Raw genomic sequence first — 16,436 nt, 5'->3', positions numbered from 1 at the left:
AAAACTAGTATCAAAAGAGCTAAAATTAGGCACAGGTGCTTGGAGACGGGAATCCCCCCCCCCCCCTTGCGTTCCGTACCGGAAGGGTTCTTCAACTTTTTTATATAAAATATTTTTCAATGACACATTCACGAATAACAAAGTATTACAATTGAAAAATCCGAAAAATACTAAAAAAAAAAAAAAAAAAAAAGGCTTGTTCTCTTTTAGTATCAGAGAATGTGAATTTTTATAAAAGGCTAGTTTTGGGTTATATATTTTCAATTTCAATGTTACATTATAGTTTTAAAATTCAGAGAATTTAAAACTAACTACATGTATTACAATCTTTTAGACAATCACTTATACTTATTTATTATTAATTTGTGTTTGATAATATTAAAAGAATTTACTTTCACTATCTGTTGACTCTACAATAAACATCATTCCAATTTAATCAGAATTGTTTCTCTTTGCCAATTTGGTATTACAGAGAAAAAGTGAGTAGCTATGATAATCCTACTAAGCTAATTCCCCAAACTTCACAGACGAAGTTCATGTGAAATTAATACTTTGTGAATGTGTCAAATATTCAATTAGAAATAATTTTATATTAAAAAGTTGAAGAACACTCGAAGAGTACGGAACACGTAGAAGGGGGGGGGGGGGCGTCCCCAAGCACTTGTGAGTGTCTATAGATACTTCAAGGGTAAACGCATGAAAATAGAGGGTGGTTATACATATAAAAACACAATCACAAAGTGATCAACTGATACATACATTTTCACACAATACATGTACATTGTTTTCACTATTTACCAATTTAAGCATTTTGATGCTAAATTCATGCATGACTTTTCGCTTTTCCCATGTAGGCTCCTGCGCATATTTGCTTTTTCCTGGATAAGCTGAATCTGCAATTATTTTATATTCTACCTAAATGAAACTTGGGTTTCAAAATTTCAACCTTGTTTTTCCTAATTTTAGGAATCCGCTGGAAAAAAGTGCACCTCCCTTTCCAGGAGTCTTACATGTTATATTATTACCTGTGTTGTATGTACAATGTATGTTGATTTTTTTTCTTATAATATTTATTATAGTATATTACATGTAATAAATTAACAAAATAAAAGAAATACAATTGCAAGCACTTTAAACAATACAATAAAAACGCTAAAACAAGAAATATTAACACCTGCTGATTTTATAGTCAGTTAATGTTATAAACAGTTACAACTGTGTATCTCCTTGATGATAAAGATCGTTAACTTTTGATTTTTCATGATTACCGTTTATCTCGTTAACATCACTTTTCTTCATACGGAAACTCTCTGAATTTTGTTTGTCTAAAGTTACTTTGTTGACTTCAGAACTGAACGTCTTCTTATCTCCTTCTTCGTTTGTATCTCCTCCAGCATTATCTTCTCCCTCCATATTAGGTTTAGACCTGTCTTCCTCCTGTTTTTGAATATATCGATGCTTAGGTCCTTTCTTTCCTCTTCTTCCAGAGAAATGTTTGCAGTGCATGTGTAATGTACCTAAATCTAGAATTACAATTCCTCCAACCATAGACACAATTATTATGATACCAACGACGCCGACACTTGTGGCAGAGGGACGCGTGTCTTTGACGCTTGTTCTAGACGCTTTGCGTTTCTTTTCTCGAATCTTGTCCCCAATCTCTTCTAACTCTCGTTTTAAGACGTCAAATGATGCCTCAGTGGTGGTGGGTTGTGTACTAGGTATTGTTTCCTGTGACGTACTTTCTGTTGTGTAGTCCTCTGAAGTGGAAATTATACATGTATTACATTTAGTATACTTGAAGACTATCAAAGACCTGAATTTTTTTGACCGACCCTTCCAAATACTTCACAATAAACTCTGGCTATTTTTTTTCTTTTTGGTAAATGATTAACAAAATAAATTTATTTTACATGTAATTATTACGTATTCATAATAACATTGTTTTTTTACGCAAGTACATATACAATGTATATTTGTGTAATAAATGAAATATATGTGGCAGAATTACAATTAATTACTGATCCATTCAAATATTCTGAGCATGAATCGATACAAATTCCAGTGCATCTAATATTGGGTTTCTGAAAATATTGTTTCTACAATATAGTCTATTCCCCATATCTTTATAGGATCGATGCACCTTCATATATAGTTCTGCTTTTCACGTCTATTTTTTTGTAAATATGTTCTTGACCTTGTGTTTGTACTTCTTGCATCCCTTTTATATGTCGTCTTTTCTTTTACTGAACTAGCTCCATTAATCATCTGGAGAAAGCAAATACACTGTACATGAAATAATTGTAAAATCTACAGCATGACTGCATGAATCTTCCAAACAAGTTAGGTCAATACAAGATTTTACAGCTACTGTAGATGGGCTTTTCCTATCTTTAATTAACACTATTCATTCCTCTTTCATAAAATAGACCCCCTGCAACATTTGACGATGATTGTTATTACACATCTTCATCTAGCTCTTCTAAATTTCACAATTGTCGGACTTACAGTGTAGAATTACTTGGAAATTTAGACATACGTATGGTCACATTATGAAATAAAACCACTTCGAAATGGAACTCTGCCGAAACCTTTAACCTATCTGATCATTTATATGTCACTGCAGCAACCACAGTCTTGTTTCACATGATCTTATACAAAATTAATCTGAAATAATTAATTTCGAAACCCCAAAATGTACATGTATAACAGTTCCATCGACAAGTTTGGATTAGAAATCACCACATTTTCTCCCTGAGAAAATATATCTATAAGAATCATGAATGTTATTTCACACAATAATGAAAAGGCAAATCTAATGCAGGTGGATTTTTAAGACCGGGACTATTATCTGAAATAATATAATATGATTGCACATCTGTATCGCGTGGTCAAACGTAAGTCAAAAGGAATATTTTGTTTCACCCTCTAACATAGAAGGAGATTTATTGACAAGAAAAGAGACGGACAAACCCAGGTAGTAACTGGAAAGTCTGCTATTGCAAACAATATCATATATGTCACCCCAAACTGCCCCAAACGCTGCAGTATTGAAGTTGAAAACATTAAAGTAAATAAGGAAGTATCGACAAAATTAAAACAGACTACAAAGACGCGTTACCAATTACATGATAACAACTTTTCTACCTCCCGAAAGAAAAAAAGCCAACTGATACTAATTCATTCGTCAGTATATATGGCATCGCTGGCAGTCTTGAAAATTTTGATTGTTGACTGCTCAACGTATTAGTTTTGTAAAGTTTTGCTTAGATTGTCTGAACCATCTCCAAGAACATTCGCGGGCAAAACTTTTGCCGAAACATCGCAAAAATGGTAAGTCACAACGTCTTATCTAAAATTATTGATTCTTTCTATTCATCCTAATTTTATAATAAAGCACCCAAATTATCCTCAGAAAGGCTGAATGTAAGAAAGGTATACAAAGCTGAACATACCAGTTGTTGATGTACTTGTAAACGGATAATCGTCAATACCTACAAGAAAATAATTCATTAGATAACATAGAAACATACATTATTATACTACTAGTATAGCAATAAAGTCACCATAAATGAGTTTGTATACGACTTACCATAGTAACACTTTCTATGGTAGTAGTCCCAGCCAGGTATATCTTGTAAGAAATAATGACTCTCAGTCCATCTATTGACGTCACTTAATTGACAGGTTCGGTTTTTCAGGTTGTATTCAAATGAGCGACACGAGAACTGCATGGACGAATTACAAACATGGTAACATTCAGAGAGGGAGGAGTTTATCAAAATGAGTCTGTTATGAGCTACCATTACTGACGCCATCTCCTTCTGGTATCTGCAGGTATCTTATTTAAATAGAAAGGATGTAGGTATTAAGGACACACATAGTTCACCTATTTATGTATTCTTAATTATATCAATCACTTTGAAACTACATGTAAATTTAACATTACTCATTAAATGATACTTAATTTCATAATTTGAAAGGATTCAGTAACAAAACGTTTCCTTGAATGTGATAAATTCTCTCTTTTGCGGTAAAAATATGGTTTAAAAAAATACACAAAAATCACCCTCTTCGAACTGGCAAATAAAGGGTTTAGACTCAGTACACATGCCTTCGTACCACCAATAGGGATGTTTCAGGGTGACCGATGCACATTTCTTTGATCTGTCATATCGGTTGGGTTCATACTTCCAGTTGGTTTCTGCAAGTGAATCTCCATTCACCCATTTCCAATCCATATACTCCTCTTGTGATAAACCAACCCATACCGTCTGTGAACTAAAGTGTTTTTTTATATATGATACATGTGCATATAGATAAAATCTGAAGTGTGCTATGTGAGTTTTGTGATGATTTCAAGTAATATGTTGTGGTGACTTGCGAATTTGTCTTCTTTTATTCATGTAACGTAAAGAATCTAAAATAATGAATGTTTATGAGCGAGGCGAATCTGATTTATAATTCGAACTCAGTTAGTTGGTTATGTCAGAAATGTTAGATTGAAAACATTATAATTCGATAACATTCGTGACATTCACATTTTATAATTCCTGTAACATTTCTGAGCTCCAGCAAAAATAAGACTTTTTACATTGAACAATTATTTCCTGTCAGACAAAATTACAATTCATAGATATGATACTCCTCCAATCTTCTTGGAAGTTTGTTTACAGATACATTAAATGAGACGAGGCATACTTTTCTGTTGATGTTAAATTAGCCTCCGGAATTATCGATTTATCATTCAGGACTGCTAGTGTGCCTCCTTTTGATTTGCAAAACTCGTTGGCTTTGGACCACGACAGTGGGTTTTCAAACATCAGGACTCTAAGCGGTTGTAGCACTTGTGAAGCCACTAGAGAGTAAATTAAAACTAATCTTATCTTTGCAGGTTAAGTATAATTCTTTGACTCTTTGATTAGACCAACATATATCTATATACATATACAATTGTTATTGATAATTAGTATTAAACATGTCAGATAGTAAAAAAACATACTTTTTTTTAAAATCCCAAAATGTTTTATGAATATGATCCTGCTTACATCCTAACAAAGATACCTGGAATTTTTTGGGTCGTGGAAACTATGGAAACTGTCGATGATGTTGATGGCATGGTTGATAGTATGGACAAAGTTGATGAATACTCGAGAAAATTGCTCTTCAACAACGCTACAAGAAATGTGAATAAGAAATATTATTTTCGTTTTTACATTTATTTACATTATTGAAAGTAAATCTGTAATCGACAAAATGAAAGCCAACCAGTTATGCAGGTTTTGTGGTAGTAATCCCAACTTCTAACGTTGAAGGCAAACTGATTTGCTTTTTGCCATCTGTTGGTTTCTGAGAGTTGACAATACTGACTGACCGGATTGTACTCGAAGCTGCGGCAAATGAACTCCGTGACTGTCTCACATAGATCATGACAATGCTGCCATGTGATTGCAGTCTTTGTGAAGATATTATTTCCCCGAATACTTGTTTGTTCGTAAATCCTGTATTGACATTGTCCTAAAGATAAGTAAGCATTTTACTTGGTTTTTTCCCAATAATGATGGGAAAATGTTAAACAGAACAAAATAGGTTTGATAAATAAAAATAAAATCCATTATTGATAAACAGCATTTTCTATTTTTGTATTTTTCTCCCATTTTTACGATACATTTAAAATTGAAAGAATTCAAATAATCGCGTCAGATTAAGCATCTGGACTTAATGGCATGAAAACAACCCGTCGCGACAATTTTCCAACTTTTTTTGCATTGATAGTACTTTTAATCTGAACCAATGTTTAAGAGCTTTTCACCTAAATCATATTGTCTCTACATGCCTAAAAATAATCCTTAAGTGCAAATACAGGAAACCGATAGAAAAGGTCCCAAAGATTGAATAGCCAAAATGGATACCATACCAAAGGTAGTGAGAAAAAACACCAATGCATATACATGTATCATCAATCAAGTTGGAAAAAACAAGACTTTTTTCAGTAGAATGGCCCAAACAACAATGTTACTACTTTATTTTCATGAGTAAATGAGATTTTCAAAGATAATGCATTTTAAAAACAGGATTAGCATATGGAGACCGAAACATGGACCAATCGTACTAGTATTCAGTAATACAACTTCTATAGAGAGGTTAAGATGATTTTTGACGGATTTATTTTAATGGCGTTGGTCTCACCTATGAAACCTAGTTATGGACCAAAGAAGTAAGAACCAGAAAACAAGTCGTTTTTTTCAAGCAATATATTCTTAATATCAAAATTAGTTTAAAAATCTCCGTTATAACTAAGAAACTGAAGTCCTTCAAAATATTTTAAATTTATAAGTGTAAACAGAAAAAAGCAGATGGCAATAGTACATGGTGCACTGAAAGTTGTTTCAATAATAACAAAGAAATATTTTTCTTGTTGCGAAATGCTTTTCAAATGATAACGTCCTCCAAAATAACAAAATGTAGAAGCTTCGTCAATATGGAGTGATCCTACACGTGTTTGAACAGTATTCTTAAACAAGAACGGATCGATCATTTATAAGATGCATTATTTTAGGAGCTTTAATTATTAATCATTAATTTCCTTAGTTTATTCAATATGTGATGATAAATAACAAAACATTTTTTTCTTTATGTTTGAATACTGGACGCGGTCGACAGAGTTCGATACTGGGGAATCATTTAAGCTATCAAAGGATCAGACATATTCAATAAATTATGGCCTGGAATGACGTAAACCTTTATTTATGATTCTTGTAGGGTTGCTGAAACATTTTTTTTTTAAATCAGATATTACGATGATTTATAAGAACGCTTTAAGATATAAATCAGTGATCATTAATATCGTTTAGATCAATATGTACCACAAAACTGTCATTCTTTTACATCTGTGAACTTCTAAACATAAAATCAATGTTCTAAACATGTTCATCAATAAATTCTAGGTTAATCGACCGACATGTAGTATGTCTGTCCGTCCGTCTAGCTAAATGTCTGTCTGTCAGCCCCTAGATATTATCATGTATCTGAGAGGAAAGAGTAGAGGCTGTAAAATCGATTTTATATGTTTTGCATTTTTTTTTCCAAAAAAGAATACTCTTTGAAAAATTGAAGGAATGAAGGGTTCTTCATATCTTCTTAACTTGACCTACTGTAACAGACATGCTATCAACTTACAATGTAAAGAATGGACTTCACTTTTCGTCATGCACCATCTTTGTCATTCATTTTTAAAACATTTAAGCACAAACACAATTTGCAAATAATTACCCAAATCTAGAAAAAAAATAATTACGTTTAAAGTCCACAGGAGATTTTATCCGACGAAATAGTACGTAGCGTAAAATGTCTTCACAAGGAGTTAATCCTTACGTCGCGGGTTCGAATCCAAATGTGGGACGCGGAGACCGGTCCTTCGGATGAGACCGTATAAACCGAGGTCCCGTGTCGCAGTAGGTGCTGGCACGAAAAAGATCCCTCACTGTTCAATGGCCGTAAGTGCCGAGTATAGGACAAAATTTGTAGTTCTCCACTGCAAGTGGTGGCGTCTCCATATGAGTGAAAAATTCTCGAGAGGGACGTTAAACAACATACAAACAAAAACAAATGTCTTCACATGAAAACTCTCAGTATAAGTATCAGTATAAATATTACTGATTGAAATCCAGAGTGCATTGTACAAATGAAAACCTAGACGTTCTCTTGCATGTACTAACTTTCACTGCAGGACGATATGGGGCCAAAGTAGTCACATGTTATACAGAATATACACAAGTTCAATGTAAGAGTTTAGTACCTGTTTGATACTGACACAGAAAAGGCAGTTCTTGAAGACAATTGTACTGTGAAGAAGTTCTGTTGGCATTTAGAGTGATGGCGCCACAAAGGTTCAATGTTTCCTCATCTTTAAAATATCTTTTGCTTGTATCGTCATTCCAAACAGTTATGTTTCTAAAATATCAATACCATTCAATAACTGATCATGGTTTAAATACATTAAGAACTTTTTTCTTTGGATAATTAAAACTTATTGTAAGTGAAATCAAAATAACAAATAGAGATATCAACATTATTTTTAAATTTTAAAAACAAATTGTAAACCTGACATACAAGCAAGCCTCTGAAGTATCTAGATGTAATTGCTTTTCATGGATGTATATTTTTTAAAATTAATATTAGTAGACTAAAGACAAAAAAACTTCCTTTTTTTGCCCCTGGTATGGGAAATTTTAATAGATAATGGAGCTAAAACAATGGATCAAGAATGTTAATTTAGCACTAAAACAGCTGAAGTTGATAAATAAAGAAAATCTAGACGGTTGAACAACAGGAAACGCAAAAACTTTAAGACGAAAAAAAATACTACTGACAAACGGAAGACAAAAAAAAAATTGCATTTCAGCTTGCAAAAGTCTTTAAATTCCACCTAACGGAGCTTTTGGATCCCAGATTAACTAAAGTGCAAATTTTAGCTTCTCCTCTCTGGCTGAGAGCTAAATTGTCATTACAGAATGGAACATTAACAAACCATCCACCAAAGTAAAAACTGTTTGGTAACTTGTAATGTAAGGTTGATTCATATTTAATGATGAAGTGATAAATCCTTAAGTTTAATGACTTTTAGGCACACACATTGTTTTGAAATGAGAAAATTCCTTTTTGCATTGAACCTTCATATAATGCCTGTCAAAACATCTTTTTTTCATAAAGAAGTGGGATCTTCCGCAGAAGTAAGTCGTAAATTGCCAATCTAACGCCATGTACAGCTAATATAAAAGACCATGTTATTTTACTGAGTTTTTTTTGTTGTTTGAATGATTATGATTTAAACAAAAACAAGTGAAATAGCAAGTTTTTAGAAGTGGTTAGCAGTAGAATAGTCTTGTGCAAGAGAACACGAATTCGTCTGACCAATACCTAAAATGTACTAATTGATAACCATTCGCCATAAGATATGGAAGTCAAGGAGTATTTGGATATGATTTATAAACCTGGTCCCTGTTTTGCATTAGGAACCTGGCATAGTGAAGAACCTAATTTAACTTTCACTGGCTTAAAGCACTGTAGCATATAATGGTACCTCACCTACAGATGGTCATGCAAAAACAAAATTGAAAAACATAAGATATTTGATATAAACTATATTTACTTTAAATTCTTTGTTTTCTCTTGAACTTAATAAAATTTTTTCTCTTACTTTATTTGTGGAAGATCTTCTAATATGTCCATTATACTAGAAATGTCCGAAAAATGGGCCAGCGTGGCTCCAACACGTGCACATGTATAATTAGCATTTTTCCAATTTCGTTTATCACTATAGTACACAAAGGTCACAGGTGTGAATTCCGTCCTACACGTGGCTGCAAATCAAAATACGGATTTCATAAGGAGGCAATTGTAGCTCTGCAATGACAATTCTAGGGAGTGTTTTCTTATTTAAGGGAAAAGTCCTTGACGTGTATATCGTTATATATAATATACACGTTCAGATTAAGTAAATTTATTTCATGAAATCTACATGTATTTTCAGGCAAATCTATAAGATGGAACATTTCCAAAATGTTTCTTTTCCGAATTTCAAGATACATACATGTATGTAATTTATTTTTGTTTCAAAAGTACTTGACATTCATTTATCACAAAATAAAACTTACCTAGAAATGTTACACTAAACATGAACAAGGCCCTCATGGTTTGTCTGAAAAAGTGACAATATCAAAACAGTTGGTAACAGAGACTATCTTATATATCCAATAACTTTGTTACCGAGATTATTTGTTTTCTGTTTTGTTTTGTTTGTTTGTTTGTTTGTTTTTTGTTTTTGTTTTTTTTTACTCTCATGTTTGATTTCCAATTTATTGGAAAAAATATCTTAATTCAAGACAATAAAAAATGTTAATAAATGTATGACTTTTTTAGTCCACCAGTGGGAATATACGATAAATTTTACTCAAGAAGATCCAGATTGCCATGCTTACAATAAAACAGGAAATGGTATAAACCATGTCAATGGTATAAATCAGTTTTGTCCTGTAGATGTCTGTTTCACAAAAGCATTTCGTCAAAGAGATAAGTTCAAAGATGGCAGTTGAAATAAATCACATAAATGCCAGTGAATATAGAGTACTATGAAATAGCTTCACCACGTTTTCCTTTCTTTCATTTTTACAATTCCCTGTAACAATGTATATGAATATAAGAAATACTTTTTAAGTCTTTATATTCCTCCGAGCCACCTCCAACACAAAATTCGTTTTCATTTTCGTAATGAAAAATTTGTAACGAAATAGTTGGAAGATGCTTTGGGGACTTTGCAAAATGTTTCGCATAATGAGACTTTTCATTTATATTGTTTTATCATAAAATATAAACATCCTTGAGAATTGACATGACAATTAATCCATTGCCCGCAGAATCCAGCTAGTTTATTTCACGTTAACTATGGAATGAATTTCCTTTTTGGTATGGTTTAAATTTAATGATTCTACCTCCCTTAAGAAACAAATGCTATCGTAAAAATAGAGGTCGAAGCGATGTTGTGGCATAAACTAGGGTTATACGAACACGAACTTTTTTGAATGATTCACAAACTACACGACAAACTATTCATTTTTTGCACATTATTGAGTACCTGTATTTTCGCTATTTTGCATATATATGTAATGGGGTTATAATGTCATATGCGTATGTGTAGAAACAGCATTTAAAGGGTGTTAAATTCAGGTGGTAGGCACACTGCAATTTTTTTCCATTTTGAAAAATCGCATATTTTGGATATTTTTTTTAAATGCCCGATTGTACAAAAAATAATTTCCCAAAATTAAAAACGATAAAAACTCTATGAACTGTCAGATCTAGAAAAGTAATGTTTGAAAATTCATTAATTTAACATCATAAAATGCCATTATATCACCTTATTTGCACAAGCACTTTAAGCTAGGGTATGATCCTTACATGTATCCATAAAAGAGAAGAGATGTAAACGATAGAGTGACTCAAACACACATCTCAGATATGGCTTATAACTGACACAAAAGGTCAAAGGATATCCTGACCAGTTATCCGATGGTAGAGGAGCTAGATCACATAAAATGACGAAAAACTGAAAAGTCAGGAGCTTGACGTCATACGTGGAGACCGCTGTTTAAAGACGGGAGATGTTTATCATCTTGTTAGGTAAGTTGTACATCAGAAGTCTTAATTCACCATGCCTTACCGTTACTTTGGGAGAGTCGCAAGAAAGACAGGGAGAGCCGGGGGAATCAAATTCCTTCGTTTCAAATTCAGCGGAAAGGAAGATAGGGTTTTTTGTTGTACATGTATTTGTACTTCACATTTGTTTAAACGCTATATCGCACAGAACAATACGATAACTGATATACATGAACATCGGAAGTTTGCCAGACCTTACCATCTAGTATGATCAATCCCTTCACCATTGGCAGTATTCAAAGATTTACCTACGTTGTTGACAAAAATATTGAATAAGAAATATTTATGCAGTTTAACTAGATTGTACATAATCTAAATGTATTATTGATTGATGATATTCATTGTTTGACAACCAGAAAGTGGGAAATACTCACAAAAGACGATTTCTAGTTTTACCAGATGGGGGAGTGGATTCCGTTGAAGATTAAAGAGGGAGACTCACAAAATACTTTGGGATCGGACTAAACTAAAATATATTATATAATGTACCACTGATTATATTCTTTTACCTATATACAAAAACATAAACTTGATTTTTTAAAACACATGAAAAGGGGTGTGGGGACCATATCTAGGTCGCCTTTGAAACGGAATTTTTTCAGGAAAGGTTGGGAAGGGGGGGGGGGTACACATCAACTCAGACGTGCGACTCGGAGATGTTTTGACTATCAAAACAAAAAAAACCTTATAATCTCCCCAAACCTGAAAATCCAAAGCAGAGCAAACACTTACCACTAAAAACATCAGAAGTGGATCAGGATCAGATGCCATTGAGGAGCAAGCATATCTTGTCGACCGGTTACAACCGCCATGTATCCTAAGAAGGGAACCGAGGTAATTTTTCCTTACTTCTACATGTATATGTTTTAATGTTTCATCGCTGACCCCTGTGAAATATTTTTAGTAAAATTTCTAATATTTTAAGGTCCATGCCTTGGAATACAGCTCCAAAAGTTCTGTTTTGCAATAATGCAAAATAAATCTTTTTAGTAATACCACTTTATCAAACAATTCATTTTTCTATGATGGAAAAAATATTTTAGATTTAACAATTTTATAAGGGCACATGTTGGACCCCCATTCCATTTTAATCTACCACTGCTTGAATTTATGCTTAATTGTTTTGTAGATCAGGTTTTCATCAGCGAGATAGTAGAAAAAAACCTTTAAAGTTAATGTGTACGTGTATGAATGTGCAATTTGTCAAATGACATAAACTGTTCTCTATCATGTGACTGCAGTTGTCTGAGAAACCGCCTTTAAGTTTATAGTACACATGTAAATAACTGTGATGTTATTTTTACTATGTATCTCGCTGATTATACTTGATCTTCCACCTTAATAATAATAATTAAAAGAACAACGCAAGCATGAATCAAAATGTTTTCTTCATTTAGTGTCTTTAAATCATAAGATACAGGTAAATATATACTCACTAGTACAGTATTTTATTTTAGTTTGTTTCAAACCCAAAGCATTTTGCGACTTCCCGTTTTTAATCTTCACCGAAAACGACTCCTCTGGTGATTCCTGTGAATATAGAAATCGTCCCCGTGCATTCCTTATAACAGTACTTTCCAATTCCTAGTTGTCAAGCAATGAAGATCACCAATCTATAACACTTTTGGATTACTTATTATCTGGTTATATACTGCGTAATTTTTAATGCAATTTCTTCGTCACCGACTTTGCGAAATTGGTGTATATTTCAAATAGATCCAAAGTGTCTGAACATGCATACCAGATGGTCAAACTTGGCAAACTTTCGATGTACAGGTACCTGTTATTGTATTGTTCGTGCTACATAACATTTGTACAAATATTAATTATAAATACAACAAAAAGCAGTGACCTACCTTTTAGTTGAGTTTAAAAGAGGAAATCGATTCCTCTCTCAGCGTTAAAAGTGACGCTACCGTTCTTTTTTTTTTTTTTTTTTTTATTTTTGTGACTCCCCAAAAGTAATGGTTAGGTACAGTGTAATTTCACGATCTTTTGATGTCGGAGTCGGAGATGGACACGTTGCTTCTTTCATGAAGCACTGTCGATATTCTGCATAAAACAAATTTCTCAAATTCAAGTTAAAGGATGCACAATTTCTCAACAAATCCACAAACGCTACGTACTACCTTTTGACATCGTCGTTATTGCACCGACAATTATTATGTAAGATTGTGAAATTTAAATGAAAAGAAAACGGTATGTATAGCGATATTTTGTTAAAATTTCTATGTCGTATTAAAAAACTGTTGAAATTGATGCTGGTCAATTTTTAGTATCATAATATCTGTGAAACAAAAAAGCATTGAAAATGTTAACACTTTTCCAGGACAAACCCTAAAATACCAAACTTCTTAAATCTGTTTGTAATGGGAACTACTATGAAAATATTATTATGAGAGCTAGCTGAAAAACACAGTAATACCCAACTTTCTTTTCTCGAATAATTTCACAAACTAAAATATATGATTAATTTTCTTTCCCGGATAAGTGAAAAAAAGATGAACGTTTGGTGTCAGGTCAAAAAGGTAGACTCATAGAGAATTATTTATGTATATATCTTTATATCAAACGGAATTAAACGGTACCTAGATTACATAATTAGCCACACGACATGTGTTTTTCTTTATGGATTTCAATTCTCTCACACACATTTTTTGACGTGTTTTGGAGATTGCATCCGCTGTATAATACCCCAAAGATAGCTTTTGCTTCTGGTGTCACAAATATGCAAATAACAAATACTACACTGGAGACAGAATGGTCTTTAAGAGGTACGTTTCTGTCATAGATATAAATAATCATTATAAATTTTTATCTTAGGAAAAAAGTTAATGAGAAAATGTCTGCAATCGCATATTATCGTATTTGAAATCGATATTATCATGTATGCAGCTGAAATTGATCTAACTGTCGAAGTGTGTATAATTGAATGAATTGCATATTATCGAATAGTACACGTAAAATGATGCAAAGCATCAACTCGGTCGCCAAAATGGTTTAACATTTTAAAGTATATTTCCGTACAAAAGAGACCCAAGAAAAATATTTCAATCGAAAAAGAATATTATATATTTTTTCTCGCAAAACTGTAAACTTCATTTTCATTTCATTTTTCAATTTCATTTTTTTTATCTTTTGATTTTAATTCATTTGTTAACTATTAATCAAAAATAAATTAAGTCATGGATATGGAAATCGGAGAAAAAGAACAGGATTATAGGCCATACTAAGGGTATTCAAAGCAAAATTTAGTTCTAACCTTTTTCAATATCATTTAATCATTTTGGCAATGTGATTAATATCGGCAAACTCATTACATTTTTTCATATTTTACACGCTCCCAAGTAGGGGAGCATTTCATCTTACAAACAAATTGAAAGGTAATTTCAACCATTTGGACTAAGTATGAAACAAATTAAAAAAAAAAGACTTTCATTTATAATATTTCCGTATGTCAACAAGAAAATATTCCATCGAACCACTGAAAAAATAAAATCTCATTTCCTCATGTGCATATTCTAACACAAGTGATTACTCGGCTGTTCCTGCGGCCGATTTTGATGGCAAACGTCGTTCAACACCCCTTGCAAGTACATTTATGCCGTTTCTTTTCAACAACCTTGGTGATAGACTTTTCTTTGTCAACTTTGTCAGTAGGTGATTTTACCGCAAAAAAACTATAATTTTAAACAGTGTTATCAAAGTTTTTACTATAGTAAATAAAAAATTTTACATAGTAAAAGGGAGTTTGTTTGCTATGAATTTCAATTGTTATTATGTCATTTTCTCCAACATTACATTGTTCTACAGCACTAGTAATAAGATTATTCACAATGAATACCGCCACGTAAAACTGTCTTTATTAAGAAATAGATGAATGACTTTTGTATGATTCTGTATTGGAATTTTATGACATTTGGTACTAGGTAAAATACAACAAATGAAGAAGCCATGAATGAATGAATTTTGATCATTACAGCACTGTTACTGGTAATGTGCAAACCCTAATACATGTATAAAGCTGTGTATTTTTCTTACCACTATCCAGCTATCTCAATAGTACGGGCACCGAAAGGATTCTCATACGAACAAGTGCACACTTACCCAACCACACACTAACAAATGCGTTATTATATCCTCTCCAATTTCGTTGCGATGGGAAAAGAAACTTTCTTTCGGTAAAGGTAATTTATCATTGTAGTGAAATATTCGACAATGTTTAGCTAAAAGCAATAGCACAAATATGCTTCATATGTTTGAAAGTTGTCTCGAAGGACGATAAAATTGTTTTGTTAAAAATGAATGTAAAAAAGAAAAGATAACGGCTTTCATCAATTTATTAAATTTTATCTATACACAGTCAGCACAAAATTATATACATGTATATCTTACTTGCAATTAAGATTAGAATATAGTGTTACATAGAAATGTTTATGACAGGCAAATAAACAAAAACAAGGGGACCATCGTAAGGTGCCCACTATATTTCTATGTTCTTAATTTTGAAATCCTTTGGAATTATATTTAAATTGATAAGATTTTTTAAATAGATGTCTGTATTTCATCTGATAAGCTGAACAAAACCTATTTAATGGTTACACTTATGCTATGTCTAAATTAATTTATTATCAAGTATCAGCCATAGAAAGTATAAGAGATTTCTATACATAGAAAGTATAAGAGATCTAAACGATTTCAGATATTTCAACTCGAATTTGTTTTCTATTGACAAGCAGTGTCTACTAGTTTATTGATTAACAAATTAAAGACTACGGATTTCCTAACATGTTAATTACAATGTATAACGTATAAACCGTTTTTTTAAGCATGGAATGATATTTTCAGATTTCCAATCACCTTTCTTTTTCAGACTTCATCATCCTCCTTAAACCAACTGACTCTTTCATTAAAACAAGGAAAAATAGGATAATAATAGTCATGTGCTGACTTTATGGATAATAATAAGAAAAATCAAGTTAATCCATGTAAGCATTTATCATTTTGACTTTTACACTTTATCGTTGAACAGAAAAAAAAATTGTCGAAACATTTTTTTTCAAATTTGTCATCTGAGCCACATATTTGACCTATTGAACATTCTCAGATAACTAACTACGACATGCATGAACAGTCAAGCTATAACATAATATAATGAGTACATGTAGATACTTACATTTGGAGATTCTTGATACAAGTTCTACTTCTTTCCAGCCAGCATT

At 32.3% G+C, this 16,436-nt stretch overlaps 1 protein-coding gene across 1 annotated transcript; it reads right to left on the bottom strand.

Annotated features, from left to right (window-relative positions):
* Positions 1 to 1,184: 1,184 nt before the first annotated feature.
* LOC133204222 (uncharacterized) lies at positions 1,185 to 9,693 on the bottom strand. The gene is made up of 10 exons (XM_061339966.1): positions 9,657 to 9,693; positions 9,200 to 9,362; positions 7,799 to 7,953; positions 5,269 to 5,517; positions 5,065 to 5,175; positions 4,702 to 4,858; positions 4,070 to 4,281; positions 3,593 to 3,841; positions 3,456 to 3,494; positions 1,185 to 1,760 (listed from the first exon to the last, which is right to left on the bottom strand). The coding sequence occupies exons 1-10, from the start codon at positions 9,691 to 9,693 to the stop codon at positions 1,210 to 1,212; spliced, it is 1,923 nt and encodes a 640-aa protein (XP_061195950.1). The 3' UTR covers positions 1,185 to 1,209.
* Between the last annotated feature and the right edge of the window lie 6,743 nt (positions 9,694 to 16,436).

This window comes from Saccostrea echinata, unplaced genomic scaffold, assembly GCF_033153115.1.
Source record: "Saccostrea echinata isolate AGI-Se365-2 ecotype Australia unplaced genomic scaffold, CSIRO_AGI_Sech_v1 ptg000052l, whole genome shotgun sequence".
Lineage (NCBI taxonomy): Eukaryota > Metazoa > Mollusca > Bivalvia > Ostreida > Ostreidae > Saccostrea > Saccostrea echinata.
Note: the sequence above shows the minus strand (reverse complement) of the source record. Positions and strands in the feature narration are given on the sequence as shown.

Excerpts from the sequence above, each read along its gene's own strand:
- LOC133204222 (XM_061339966.1), bottom strand. The coding sequence starts at position 9,693 with ATGAGGGCCTTGTTCATGTTTAGTGTAACATTTCTAG. Across the intron at positions 5,176-5,268 it reads CCACAAAACCTGCATAACTG|CGTTGTTGAAGAGCAATTTT; the intron begins GTTGGCTTTCAT and ends CATTTCTTGTAG. Across the intron at positions 1,761-3,455 it reads TACAAGTACATCAACAACTG|AGGACTACACAACAGAAAGT; the intron begins GTATGTTCAGCT and ends TTTCCACTTCAG.